Source organism: Liolophura sinensis, chromosome 7, assembly GCF_032854445.1.
Source record: "Liolophura sinensis isolate JHLJ2023 chromosome 7, CUHK_Ljap_v2, whole genome shotgun sequence".
NCBI lineage: Eukaryota > Metazoa > Mollusca > Polyplacophora > Chitonida > Chitonidae > Liolophura > Liolophura sinensis.
In genome coordinates, this window is record NC_088301.1 from 23,839,606 (window position 1) to 23,854,824 (window position 15,219).

At 39.3% G+C, this 15,219-nt stretch overlaps 1 protein-coding gene across 1 annotated transcript; it reads right to left on the minus strand.

Annotated features, from left to right (window-relative positions):
* Positions 1 to 4,163: 4,163 nt before the first annotated feature.
* LOC135470219 (non-structural maintenance of chromosomes element 1 homolog) lies at positions 4,164 to 15,136 on the minus strand. Its single transcript, XM_064749035.1, has 8 exons — positions 14,998 to 15,136; positions 11,720 to 11,853; positions 9,952 to 10,091; positions 8,987 to 9,064; positions 8,266 to 8,409; positions 6,851 to 6,967; positions 5,932 to 6,061; positions 4,164 to 4,441 (listed from the first exon to the last, which is right to left on the minus strand). Exons 2-8 carry the CDS (start codon positions 11,823 to 11,825, stop codon positions 4,374 to 4,376), a joined length of 783 nt encoding a protein of 260 aa, XP_064605105.1. The 5' UTR covers positions 11,826 to 11,853; positions 14,998 to 15,136; the 3' UTR covers positions 4,164 to 4,373.
* Positions 15,137 to 15,219: the final 83 nt, after the last annotated feature.

Below are 15,219 nucleotides of genomic sequence, written 5' to 3' on the forward strand. Positions count from 1 at the left end.
ATCAACATCACTAAGACATAGATGCGATGAAGCAAACGCTGTATAGATCGATGTGATCATGTCCTCTAGGCGTCATTTCCCTGACACGTTTGTATCACATTTGCAAATGTACACCATATAACCAGATTAAGGTGTATGTCATTCACAGCCTCTACCGGATATTGGTGATGTGAGTTGGTGATTTTCAGGTCGTGCAGTTTGATTGTATTCCTTACTCTGAAGGTGGTCCAGTGTATTTGGAGAGAGTCATATCGTTTACACGTGGCGAATGTTGTCAGGTATGCCACGCATGCCACGTATAGGCTACGTGGCGATTTCGTGAAGGAATACATGGCGAAGCTTGTCAAACGTGTATACGCTGGAAATATTGTCATTTTCAGGTATACGTGTCGAATTTTGTCACGCATATACTTGGCGAAGGCTGTCATGTATACATGGCAAATATTGTCAGATGCTGATGACGAAGGCGGGCGAAAGTGTGATTCCGATTTGCTCATTGGGAATTATGGAAGCCTTTTCTTTATGTACGGTTACCTGGAAAACAACCATACACAAAATGAGAGAAGAAAACGAATTTTGCATTAAGTATACGTATGTTTTCAGTTTTAATTTCATGTTTTTTTCCGTTTCAGGTCTATACCAAGGAATCTTCAGCAATGGCGAAATGTGTCAGATTTGTCCTGAGCCGAGCAAAGATCATTTTACCTAACCTATGGCAGCCCGTCTTCCTGGGGCTACTTTATGTTCATATTTTCATAGTGAAAGATTTGACTTTATCCCCGTCCAAATTTGGTAATCCGTCCGAGTCCATACCTCAATTATCCCGACGTCAGCAACAATTTGGGAGACACGTCGGCGCTCTGCCGGACCATCTCATGCCTCCATTCCAGAGCCAAGACTCGCCTCTCCTCAACCACAACTACCAGCGGCAGCACCTGTCTGCTGTGAAGGCAGATACGAATATACTACTGGCTGGCGAACACAGGATCACGGTTCATTTCTTTTGGTGCGGAAATCGCCATTTCAAATTCCACAATTTCTTAAGCGTTTTAAGCGCTGTGAAAATCTTGAACCCACACCAGATACACTTCCATTACAGTGAACTGCCCGTAATGGACCGGTTGGGCTATTACCATTACTTTCCCGCCATTCTGCGAGACATTCCTCAGCTGAACTTAAGACCGATGGAAACAAGGAACTGCCATCATTTTAGCAGGCCTTCTTTGACAAGCATACTGAACATTCTGGACGCCGAGGGTGGGGTTTACATTCCTGAAAACATCATCCTCACGGAAAGTTTTACCAGAAGAAAGCCAAGTAATATTCGTCTGCCATTTTCGGGTAACTTGGAAATGTCAGACTTTCTTAGAGGAACTGTTATCGCTTCATCAAAATTTGGAAGTACTCAGAGGCAACAAACGCTCGAAGACAATGTCAATGCGACGAAAAATATATACGCATGTGTTAATAACGGAGACCTCTCCAGTGACCTGAACGCGTATGCGTGCATTTTCATGAACGAAGAAATCTTTCCTGTTCAGATTATGACCAGTCGTTTGCCCCTGGCTTCTCACCTCAGATGGTTGTCTTACGGTATCTCCGAGCCCGCCGCACCAAAACCTTCCAACACCACGCTTGTTCCTAACATTGCTCATTATGTGTGGTTTGGCAAAAGACACATGTCAGTGTTCAATTACCTAAGTTTGCTCAGCGTCCTCTTCGTACTTCGCGTCGACACGGTTTACATCCACGGCGACCATATGCCTTTGGGAGAGTATTGGCTCAAAGCACAAGCCTACGGCAACGTCCACTTCATATACCGAACGTTTCCAGACGAAATCTGGGGAAACAAAGTGGAAAATCCATCTCACGCCAGTGACATAGTGCGAGCTGACGTTTTGCTGAGGTATGGTGGGGTTTATCTGGACTGGGATGTGCTTTGCGTTCAACCCATTCCTGTACGTCTACGAGAGTTTGAATTCACCACGAACGTTGATTCGTTTCTTTATCCGGAAGGAACCTTTCCAGACACGCTGAACTTAGGAATTATTTTAGCCAAACCAAAGGCAAGATTCCTGCAATTTCAGTTAGAGAGTATGAAGACCTTTGTGGACACTGACTGGGGGTTCAATGGAGTGGACATTCCCTATAAGATCTACGAAAGGCATCCCGATCTAGTGAACATAGACCGCCACTTGCAGGTGATCTGCTACTATGATCGGTGCTATCCACCATATGTGAGGGATTCCGAAACGGTGGCAGGATTCAAGCATGCGCATACGACTAGTTGGAACTGGGAAACGGACACCATTTCCGTTCACTGGACGTACCCAGATCCGGTTGAGTTTAGTAGTTTGTCTAACGTAAGGCAAATGAATACCTGGCAAGCTAAAGTTGGGCAAAAAATTCTGAAATTGTCACAGACTGAGCCTTCCTAGTCAATCCAACATATGTTACAGGGTGTTTTGTATATTTATTACTTGCTTGATTCATTTCAGTATGAAATAATGAACAATAAGATAAAGCAAATTGCTTACTCCCTTATAATGTCTTCATTGCAATATTTTCTATCAAGTACACGGAAGGATTTCAAAGTTTTGACTATATGGTAGCACAACGAAAAAAAAAAATTCACAGGTTCCATTATCATGTGTCTTTGGATAATTTAATTCATTCGCCCAAAACAGTCCTTGTGTTTTCCGCTAATGAAACCTAAGGTTGAAAGCCTCTATTGCGTGGGTCCATCTTGATTTCTTACTTTGTGTGCTTTCATAGTTCCTTGGTAGCCTGTGTTGATCATTGTTGAAGAAATTAGCCTTGCGATTATTTGACCATTACCGTTCATTTTGGTCAACGGCTGGTATGCGAATGTGTGTTTCGACGCCTTGATTTTAAAAACAGTAATACGGCACAGACTAATATATATATATATATATGTAGCATGATCCAGTGCAACACTACACACAAGCCGGGTTAATTAACTCATCAGAACCCAATGCCAATAAAAGCCAGGCTAAAACATCTTTCAGGTGGATTCCACAAAGTCAGTTTTAACTCCAGTTAAAATTTGTAGCTTGACATGAATACTTATTTTTGGATCATGGTATGGTTAAACTTGGGAAAACGTGGTAAGTGAAAATATGTCCCAAACTGATCTTTCTTAGTCTTACACTGTTCACCATATCGAAAATAGCTTTGTGGAATCAGATCCAGTAAGTGCCAAAGGTAGGCTGCCTACCAAATAACTGTTTAAAGAATGTTGCAGTTGGCTTGATATTCATCCGTCCACACTCTGGTCTCAACAGGCCAAGTCTTCTGGTAAACGGTAGTGTTGTCAACCACACGAGCCTACCGTAAGTGTGCCAGTGGTGAGCTGGTGAGTTAGAACATTCACCTGATCAGACTTGATTCGAGCTCTTTCCGACTCAGATCTAGTTTTGTTTGGTTTGTGTTTTACGCCGTAGATAGGAATATTTCACTTCTACGACAACGGCCAGAATTATGGTGGGAGGAAACCCACGACCCATGACAGACCTTCCCGCGTTCAACTGGAGCGGGATATAGTTTAAAATCTGGAGGTTTGTCCGATACATGGCGAAGGGAATACATGTAGTTACTCCGATTACTACAACCACAGGCTTGTCTGCAGTTGTATTAGTGATCAATCTGTATTGCGTCATTAAACACAAAATAAATCAATGTCATTTGTTGTGTTGCGTGTTTAAATTATGAATTAAGCCCAGATTTAATAACTAATATTCAATGTGCCATTCGTAAAAATTGTGATGATAAAGATATTCAAGCAGCATTTAAGGATTCGTTTTCGTCTGAATAATTGAGACAATTTTTTATAATGAACCTGCTGATGACCGCAGCTTTCCCATGAGTTGCCCAGTTTCCACCCATAATAATTCTAGCCGCCCTTGTATACACGAAATATTCTCAACGACGTGAAAAAACAATCAAATAAATGCATAAATAAAATTTAAAAAGTCTTGCATTCAACATTTCCAGTTATCTTACGTTAATCAATGGGTGATTTTTTGATATTTTATAAAAGTTCATGGATGCATTCGATTTTGCTAGCACGAAAACTGCTAGTACACGCACTAATAAAATTGCTAACTCCACAAAAAAAGTGACAACAGTCTGAGCATAGAAGGCTACCAAATTTATTTTTGAGCTTGTGATTGTAAGAAAATACAATGATGTGACAGCATATAATGCATAAAGATTTGATGAACAAGAAAACAGTAACATTCCATGACACAGTGATTAAAAGACATGATGACCAAAATGATATCATTATGCTAGATATATTTCTAAAGGAATCAGTCAATATTTAGAGACAAGCCTTGTAGCAAGATGATCTATCATGTCTTAGCTTTCCTTTTGCGTGTCTCCCTTGTAGAGGAACTGGCTGGAGTAGACCCAGGTGAATCTGGAAAAACATTTGAGAAACAAGCCACACGGTAACACAGTTATTCAGAACCTTTGCCAGATGATCACTGATGTAATGATTTCTGTTACAATTCATTTAATTGTTGGATTACCTGTATGCAATACTGAACAATTTTTCCACAGTACTATTTGTTCCACTGTGCCCCACTCCTCAACTGAAAATATTGGTATCACATAATTATAAAGCTCAAGTCCATTTAAGAAAAAAGATTACAAAAAATATAACCATAGTTATTTAGGAAGAAGCACGGAAAAAGATCTAAATGGCTGCACCCATTTCTTTTTGACGTGCTTTGCAACTCTTATAACTCATCTTTTAAACGGGAATTCTACTGAGACCATGGGATGCACCATGCTATAACTGGAAACACAATGTTGCACACTTATACCCCCCAAGCACTGTCTAAAATGAAGTGCAGCGTTAGCTTGACATAAGCAGAAACATCTGCCGTTTCAGGTTACACAGACAATTCGCCCTTATTTGGTTAAAATTAGTTGCACTATTGATTATCTCCTTGTGCATGACTTTCCTTGCTTTGAATTACGATATAACTACGAAGCCATGTCAACCAGCCTTGTTTCCTTGTGCTGAGTGCCATTGGAATTCAGCAACAAGTATCATTTTTAAAGTCTTTGGTATGACCTGACTTCGAGGAAGGCGATGTAACTGTATTATGCCACTAAAGTGGTCTATCTTTAGTTGGGCCTTATTGTTCAGGGACTTCTTTTTACTGAAGTGTTTTTTTTTTCTTATAAAAGAAATCTGGTCGACACTGCAGCACAGACTGATTTTTTCCCCCCAGTATGAACAGTGGGTTATTGCTTGACTGGAATGTGGGCCATTCTGCTGAGCTTCAGTTAAAATAGTGTCAACACGATTTGACTTTGAGACTTATGACAGGCGCTTTCTCAATGTACAATTAACTAATCAGTACAATCTCCAATCTCACTAAAATCAGATCTGCTAACCATTTCCCAAGCTGACTTGTGAATTGCTGATCTGGAAAGACACCTACTCTTAGCCTGTACACTGTTGGTTAAATCAAATAGTAGATCCCGAAGCCATTGTTCAAAACTGTCTTGAGGCTTAGTACTAAACTTAACTTAAAGCCAAGTTTTCAGATTTGTACTTTGCCATAAATTGTATATTAATTATGAACTATGTCTTCTGCTGCTATACTTTGGCTCTGGGCAATTGCAATGGCTGCTATGTTCCACTAAAATTCTAAAAATATAATATGACTTCATACCAGTATTAGCTAATACACTTTTGAACAACTGGGCCCACCATTTTGGGAAATGAAATCGACTCTCTCAATCATTTGTGTATTGAGGCAATGAATGTGTTCAGGTGTGCCATACAACAGGCTGGGAGCAACTTCATCTGAGAGATAACCATCCACATTTGTCCTCACTCTGAAGTTGATTTGGGCTTGACATGCTTCCCCCCACCCCAACTTCATTTCTTACCTTGATTATTATAGTCTTCCCATACTGCATTGCAGTTTATTCCAGGACATCTCACATCTTTCTTTTGATTGAAAAACCTGGCCGCACATGCACGATGTAATTTCGTGTTGCACTGTTCACATGTCTGGCACTTTGAAATAAACAAGCATAAACAATAAGGTTTCCATGTAATTCACATGCACAGCGTGTTTCTCACACATCCGCCATTTTTGGATTTGTGGATTGTAGTCTTTTTATACCTCTTAACCATCTAATATATGCAGAGTACTGCTTAAAAATATAAGATAACGACGTTTTCTTACAGGTAATTAGCATGTACAGTACATACTAGGAGAATTTATTTGATCAGAGAGTGTTTCATTCTATACTCAAGATAATCTTCACTGTCAGGATTACAAGATGATGAAACCACTACACCTCATGAGGTCAAGACAAACCTCCTAATGCAAGGCTACAGATGGCCATCTGTGGTAACAGCAATCCTATCCTACAAGGCCTAGATGGCCTACAAACTGCAGTCACACACACTTACTTAGCCTTACATAAATGCAATTCAAGGCTTGCTTGAAGGTGTCTTATGGATAGCAAGTTTTGAACATTGAAGATAAACTTTTTGCAATGGTTATGTCAGAACACCGCATAAATTAAATACTTTATTTACTATAAAAATTTGAAAAAGAATAAAGCGTGCTTTTTTTTTAGAGGAAAATAAAGTTTACAACAGATTTCTTTTGGTAACAAAACTTAAATTTTTCCAGGAGGACATCATCCCACCTTCCCAGTCAACTTTAAGACACCTTTCTCAGGTAAATGGAACACTCAGAATCAGGGAAAATCAGAAACTTATTTATGGATGAAATTTTAAGTCTAATACAGTAGCTGAAGACAATGTTTCATGTCTGAAAACTGTTGGACTCACCTGTAAACATAACTTCTTACAAAGGTTACAGAGTGTGGCCAAGTTAGGGTATTGCTCCCTGATGTACTGTTCCAACTCTAACAAAGCACGGGTGGCCATTCCGTACTGACCATCAACCTGGAGGAAGTATTATCAAAAGTACATAAATAGAGATGCTCTCTTTTTATGATTCCCTATCCAGGTACTCTCACTCCACATTGATTGGTGCATACAATCACTGACATTTCTATTTACAAAGGACACTACATATTCTGGGAAAACTGACAGAGCTAGCTGACTGGGACTGTGACTAATTCCCGTAATTTCTCAGTATCGCCTTGTGTATTTTTAGTAACAACACCCCATTGACCTACATGTATCAGACCAGAAGCAGTACAGTCATGCTAACTGCCAGAGAATGCAGTGGCAAACTTCTTTCTTTTTATGTACTTCTGGTGTTGTACCTGAAGGCAGTCTGGGGTAAACTTGCACAAAGGTCTTTGCAACTGAAATATTTTTGCCATTTACAAAAACGGAAGTTTGACTGACTGACTGACAGATCAAAGATTTGGCCAAAATTGGAAATCAGGCCGTCTCATTTCCAATTTTCTCTCATTTTCCCAATCTCTCTCATGTTAAATTTGTCATAATAGTGCATCTCAAAGGCCCGGAGACCCTCGCCTGGCTAAACCTATGTGACAAATTGATTCACTGGTCATTCTAATGGCTACACTGAAGATTGCACACTGGAGGAACCTTTGACAAAGCTTCCTACCTTCACAATCAGCAATTGTGAGATACATGTTACTGTATATGTACAACTTGTATCATCATTCCTGTTATCATGGTCCTGCTGAAGATGGCGGTCTTACTCTGGACAGAGTACATGTAAGGGCAAACTTATCCATGATGTGCAAGTTAAAGCATGTACCATTCATGATCACAAAAGAGTTACAATAACAGTAAAGGCTTGGTGTTCGGCAAGTCCTTGACAAACTTTGCCGCTTGTAACATACAGAATTGCATTCCAAATTGGTGGACGACGAGTGGTCCTTAATAAACCTTAGATTTCACTAACAGCTCCACAAGATTCCTCAACCGCTTATCAGCAACAACAAAGGTCATAACAACAAGGAGAATGGGAGAACCAAATTATATTATTTATCTAATTGGTGTTTTCTGTGGAACTCAAGAATATTTCACTTATATGACAGCTGCCAGCATTTTGGTGGGAGAAAACTGGGCTGTCCGGGGGGAAATCATATTGCTGGTTGACATTACCATGTATAATGGAAGAATCATCAAATTCCTCATGAAAGACTTAGACTGAACTCTTACACTGTTTGCCTCGTGATTGATTTCACATTTATTTTGTCAAGGTACAGTCAAAAAATACCTGTCAGCCCTAGCCAGTGGAAAATCAGGAGAGTCCTTACCAGGGTCATCCAGTTGTCACGTATCATTCTCCGTAACATATCCTGGGCCGCCTCTTTGCTCATCTTCTTGCCAAGCTGATTGGTCAAGTTAAGAGCATCTGTGGAGCCAATAGTTCCAGTCTCTGATGCCACTATGCTACCAACCTTAAATGAAAAGAAAATCACCAGTACAATTATTTTATATAACTTCTTTTCTAGTTGCTTACCTTCTTTAATAAGTAAACTCGCACCTCGCCTTAATCCATATCATTCAATTGATTCCAACTGCCATGAAAGTATATCAGCTTGAACTATTACAACTACATCTGTGTCAATAAATTTTGATGTTATTTAATGTCCTGAACAAATGCCTATCACACATGGTAGGAACATATTCAAGTTTCAACAACATTTTGGTCTTATCACATCAACACATACTATTACTTAAGGGAAAGCTTTATCATCTGCTTTTGATAGCATTACTGATGACAAGAAACACAAAATCAACTGTTGCAACCCATAAAGTCAGCAAGTATAGGTCGAAACACATCTCACCAATACGTACTTAACCATCGAGAATTGGTGTTCAAAACAAGTAGGAGCCTGAAACCACACAAGTATTGGATAAACAAAGTGACAAAGTTGTGACTACATGGTTTCCCCCCAAAAATTCAGGGAACATAAAACCATTATTTGGGCTTTATTTAATGTAAGTCCTATGCAAAATCTTCATTGCACGCACTATTTTTTTGAAGAATTCTAGTTCATTTGGTGTATAGTCAGAGGCCATCCTGGTAATTGGACTTTCTTGAATATTAATCTGAAAAACATTAAAAAAAAATTATTGACAGGGGACAGATAAACAAGATTTCATTCATCATAAACGTTTGTGACTGAGCATTAACAGCTATCTTCCACTTTGAAAACAATTCCATAAAAGTGAAATACAGACATATGTGTAAATACATTTATGGAGTAATAAAAATAACAAAATTGAAAAAAAATTTTGGCACATGAACCAGAAAAACATCATTCATAGGAGAGCTGCTTGTTACAGTTAAAAAAGAAATCATGCTTATCAGACTACGACAACGACAGCAGTGGATTTAGTCAATGCTACCTTCCTTCATTATACCCAAAGATAGTACAGGGAAGCGGGGCAACAAATCATTCACAATTACTGAAGACTGTATTTGAAAATATTTTTAAAAAAGTTATTTTTTAAAACATTTGACCAGCTGCATGCATTTAAATATTTGAATTCTAATGACAACTCAGCCAGCAAAGGTCCCAAGCTTGACAGTAATGACAGATGTTCTTGACTTTTCAAATTAGCAACCTTTCAACAATCAGAGACAATATAAAAGCTTCAACACTGCATCAAGTCTTCAAGTTTGTGGAAAATTCTGAAGAATATTTCATTATACGACGGCTGCCAGCATTATGGTGGGAGGAAACCGAACAAAGCTAAGGGCAAACCCACGACCATCCGCTGGTAGCTGACAGACGTTCCCAATTTCAGTTGGAGAGGAAGCCATCATGAGCTGGACTTGAACTCACAGCAATTGCACTGGTGGATGGCTCCTACGTCACTGTGCCACTCTGGCGTACTAATCATCTTGGCCATAGCCAACCCCTGTCATAAAACAGCTGTAACACAGTTGCAACCCCAAAATGTTCAACTTTGTGATGGTGTTAAGTTCTCACCAGGCAGTAGTAGTTAGCACCGTTGTCCTCACTGACCCCTTTCCTGATTTCCAGGCTGAACTGTTTGATGGCTGTGTTAATGGTAATTACAAGTTCTGCCAGGCGGCGTTTTCTCTCGTCCGCTGACTCCGGGACAGGTTCTGATGAAGATCAATGAACAGAAATAACGTTAATGCTGTGTCATATCTATTGTAGTTTTGATAAGACTGGTAATGCCACCTCAGTGTTTCTGGTTACCATACTAGTAGTACTAAACCCATATCATGGCAACTCACCACTTCAAAGATTTCCAGACTATAATTTTGAGTTAAACAATGTTTAGCAAACATTTTGTTCCAACTCACTAATAAAACAGAAGGTCTGCAATTTATGTATGGAAACTGTCAAACAGAGGGGTGTTTACACACACATATAAGATTTATCAGGCATTTCTAATGTTCTATACAGTTCACGTTGTACAGAGTATGAGAATTGACACTAATTTGAATCCTGTAAAGTACTTATTATTCGCTGGAATTTATTTTAGCAGATTTTCTCCAAAAATATGTTCATGGGAATTAATTTTCGCATATTTAATAGAAAACTCAAAACAGATCTTAAAATTTTCCAAGATATAATATGACCGTAATTATTCAAACACATAAAACAGGTATCATCATGGGTGGCTTTAATCCTCCTTTAATCCTCCTGTGGTGTCGCTAATCCCTGTGATCTGGATCAGAGATTAAAACAATGGGGGATGGATTATCACTACGTGAGAAGATTACTTTCGCACCTACGGTGAGCAGAACTCAAGCAGGTGTCACTTCTTTTCGAATCGTTTATGAACACTTTTAAACACATGGCAAAGTCACAGGTCACCTTTTGAGCAGTTCAATGCAAAACATATGAATTCACCATTATCAGAACCATTCATTCATTCTTTATCAAGCAACACTGTATGTTTTGCATTGTTTTTGGTTTTAATCGTCCTCTGTAGCAGGTCAGAAACCACAAACATTGCCGTAGCTGTCAAACGGCCAAAGTGTTGTTGTACACACATCACAGTTTGTTACAAGCTCACTCACTGGACCACAGGAGAGACACAACCAATGGGAAAGCGAGTATCAGAGCAACATTCATTAGAAGCCAGCACGTACATGTACTTTTACGGGCATAGCAAAGATTGATCAAACTAAAGACGAAAAAACTCCCACTTTGTTTTATACTCACCAAGCCTTAGCACCAGTTTGTACATATTTAAACCATAATTTTCCTGCTGTTAAAAAATTTAACTGGCCTGTCGCGTCACTCTGGCAAAGATTTCACTTACGACTACCTGTAGTATATGATTCAATACTGGATATTTTTTTTGCTGGAATTATTTTTCGCAGTAAATTGTACACCGCGAAATACGCGAAAATTAGTTCCACACAAAAATTAAGTACTTCACAGTATCAGCTTTGAATTTGAGATGAATTATGTGTATGACTCCAGATAATTTAACTATTATTTTTAAGTATGTAAACAAAGATGATCAAGTTAGGTGGAGGCAGAAGCAAAGAAAATACTGTCACAATGTGCAGTTTCTTCAGCAGAAGCTATAATGACTCAGATGTTAAGGGTAGAAACTTTTTCTCTGAAGAAATTTGACTCCCTGGGGCATGAGAACGGGCCAATTTTGAACCATGTGTATGTCACACACGTCGCAAACATGTGGTCTACAGAGAATTTCATGACAGACTACACATATTACTTACGACAATATAAATACTGTGTTAGGACATACCATTACACCTGTCACAGACCAACTGGAATAACTTTATCACATCTTTTGCATCTAATATGCCTCTAGACATGAATGCCTGTAGGAACATTCGATGGCTGTTCTCCATTTTGATTCACCTACAACTGTTCACAATTCTGCAAAATATAAACACAGATGAACACTGACAGGACACATTCAATAAGTTGAAGCTTGTGAAGATGATAGCAAAGGAAGTATTTCATAAGCACTTGTCCCTTTTCAACATACATGTACAGACAATGTTCTTTGTTGTGATTTATTTATGTGACTGATGTTCTAAGTGAATATTTCACATATATCACGGTGGCCAGCATTATGGTGGGAGGAGGCTGATCAGGGCCTGGGGGAAACCCACGACCATCTGCAAGTTGCTGACAGTACGTCTCACGAGGAAGCCAGCATGAGCTGGACTTGAACTCACAGTGACTGCACTGGTGACAGGCTCCTGGGTTACTGCTCCGTGCTGGTGTGCTAACCAATTCGTTATCAGAGACCCATGTTTCATATTGAAAGTCTTGGTGCAAATAGCTTGTAAAGACCAGGTGGAAACCTATCTTAACATGCAAATTGCTTAACTGAAGCTCCCATCGGCTTAAAGAATACATGAAAAGGGAAAAAAATCCCATTAGAGGCATCTTTTGTATCACATAATTACTCTTAGCTATTTTATGCATATTTTTCATCAATGGTCAGATTTTTTTCGGCAGCTTAGTGGGACCAGCTTTGTGCCCCCATGGAGACTCTTCTGAACACAGAGTTGTTTTGGCAGCATTATCGTGGGAGGAAACCTGGTCTTACATGGTGCTATAAAATATCTAACACTTACAGGACACACGAAAATGTGTGGTTTTCATTTCTTAAAGTATTAAATGTAGCTAAACATATAAAAGTACAAAATACCTTCTCTGACATAAAATGGTTTTAAACTACAGTTTTCCAAAAGCGCCTGTGTTAAAAATATGCACACTTTCTCACAAATGTCACTTATGGATTTGCGTAATTCACTAAATAGTTATACAGCACATTCAAATAACCACACTTGATGCAAATAAAGTCTTAATCCTAGGCAACATTATCCAGGCTACTTCAACTTCTCTCTTTATATCGGGCTGGCGGAGTATCATAGCCACAGGGGGACTCAATTGTGAACCATTCACCTATGCACACCCTGTCCGATAAGTCCTTTCCAAACAATGGCTGCAGTTCAAACGTGGTGTCAACTTTAGCTCTTACCTCTCCAAGTGTGTCCACTTGATAAGGACACACGAGACCCAAATTCACCTCACAGCCATCGCTACAGCAGCAGCCATTTTGCCTTCGCCACGGTTTTGTGTCTTGAAAAAGCATGCGGGTCAAACCTGAAAAGACGAGCCTAATGGCCGCCTTGTACAGAAATGGTTTGCCGTGTCGCGCATACGGGGCTGGTGTGCCATTATTGAATGGAATATACCTGGGATGTTGCGTGTGTGGGCGAGCTGAGAGGTAAGAGCCAAAGTTATACTACTTTTGGACAACAGCCATTGTTTGGAAAGAAAGGACATTGCAGGGGCATAGGAAGCATTTTTAAAGTTGTGTGTGAGTGGGGGGGGGGGGGGGGGCAAGAATCCCAGCAAAAAAGGTTAGGGTCCAGGGGCCGTCAAGGAGCTGGAAACTCTGAAAGAGCTATATCACCTTAGAGACGATTTGCCGTATCTTAGATATATGTCAATTGAGGTGTTATTGGCCATTTAAGCCTGCAGATATGTCAATTGAAGTGTTATTGACTATTTAAGTCTGCCTGAAAAAATTGAAATATACGTTCAGCCCAACTGTTGAAGCTTTTGCCTGGAGAACCACTGGTTAACAAAGAGCATTGTAACAATTTATCCGGAATTCAACATTAAATTTTTTCATTTCGGAGAAAGGCTGGTGTAGATTGACTAACACAAGCATTTAACTTGTATGGAATGGGTGGAAAGAAACATCCATGTTTTTACTGGGCCTTGGTGGTAAACTTGCCGGTCTATTCCTGCTGGCTTGCTTTCGATTCTCGGTCATCCCTTTCTCGTCAATAAATATAGGCGTATTATCAGAATAACTTTGTGGAACATAGGCATCTAGGCCCTATATCTTGAGACTGTATCTGTAGATGATGAATGTTTTTTTGTTTATTCTTTAACTGCAATTTGTATTTGATTCAAAACAATAATCACAGTAAAAAACATGTTTAAAAAACGCCAATTGGGTTATAGGACAGATTGCACGCCCTATGTATAGGCCTATGCTTTTACCCATTATTAATTGTTATTATACACTAATTTTGTCAAATATTTAGGCCTAAATTTGACATATGATAACAATTTATAATCTAGTGTTAAGAAAAGTTGGGATTTTGTATATTAAATAATTCAACACACACTTTTGACATTTTATCCCTAGGTTATCACTGTGGGTAGACCAATTTTCAAAAATACAAATTTAGATCCCATAAAATATTTTTTCTTAAATCATACCCAGGCATATGACAAAGTTGTCAGTAGTTCATAATGTTATTTATAAATGTATTACGCTATAGTAGTTGTTGTTGTTGTTTATTTTCTTATTGTTCACCTCTTGATTTGCTGTTGACGGCATAACTTCACTGCCTGACTTTGTTCGATCGACTGATGAGTCCCATCCAAGAGAGCTAACTCATAAATATGTACGTCCAAGGACGTAAAAAACTGGGGAAAATGCAGTTTACCATGTTTAGTTTACCCAGAAAATATATTTGCAATAGTGTGATGTTTTATTTGGTGAAGGAGCACTTTTGTGTTACAAGTATATATAATTTCCCGAACCTGAAAAGTGTGGTTGTGTGTTTGTGGGTGGGGGAGATATGCTGCCCCCCCCTCCCCGCTCCGGCACTTTTGAAAAGGGGTGGGGTGGGGTGGGGGGACATGGCCCCCTTGGCCCCACCGCTTCCTACGTCCCTGCATTGCGTGAATCGGTGTATGGTTTATCTTTGGTTCCCCCTGTTTTATCCATTTATCCTATGATAATTTGACATTGCCATTTTAATTTTATTGGAAGTTTTTGTTTCTACCAGCTGTCTTTGTTCAATCAAATTAAACCTTGAGGTCTCTTTTCAATATTTCTGATATTCACCTAACTCAAGGCAGGTAAATGTCAGAAATTGTTGCGAAACAGACCTCAACGTTAAAACTGTCTAAAGATGTATTATCTAACCTAGCCGACTTTAAGTTTTAGGGTGTCCAGTCACTGTTATTTAATTTTCTCACCATATATTATTCGCGAAGAGTTAGTGGGACCTATGCTGGGTAACAACTTTCATCAGTGCCGGTGTTGTTATGACTTTTTCGTGCCGGTTTTCTGTTTCACTTCCTGAAAATTCTACTTACAGACACCTCCCGCCATTTGTAAATTTGACACTAAGCACGTACTACCCTCTACTACTCTTCAAAAGTGAGTTACAGCATTTAGGGAATAACGTTACCACAAAT

What these genes read in the sequence shown, in the direction of transcription:
- LOC135470219 (XM_064749035.1), bottom strand. Translation starts at nt 11,825, where the DNA reads ATGGAGAACAGCCATCGAATGTTCCTACAGGCATTCATGTCTAGAGGC. An exon ending in GTGCTAACTACTACTGCCTG is followed by an intron (nt 9,065 to 9,951) that starts GTGAGAACTTAA and finishes AATGTTTTTCAG; the next exon opens with ATTAATATTCAAGAAAGTCC. An exon ending in TAGAATTCTTCAAAAAAATA is followed by an intron (nt 8,410 to 8,986) that starts GTGCGTGCAATG and finishes TTTTCATTTAAG; the next exon opens with GTTGGTAGCATAGTGGCATC.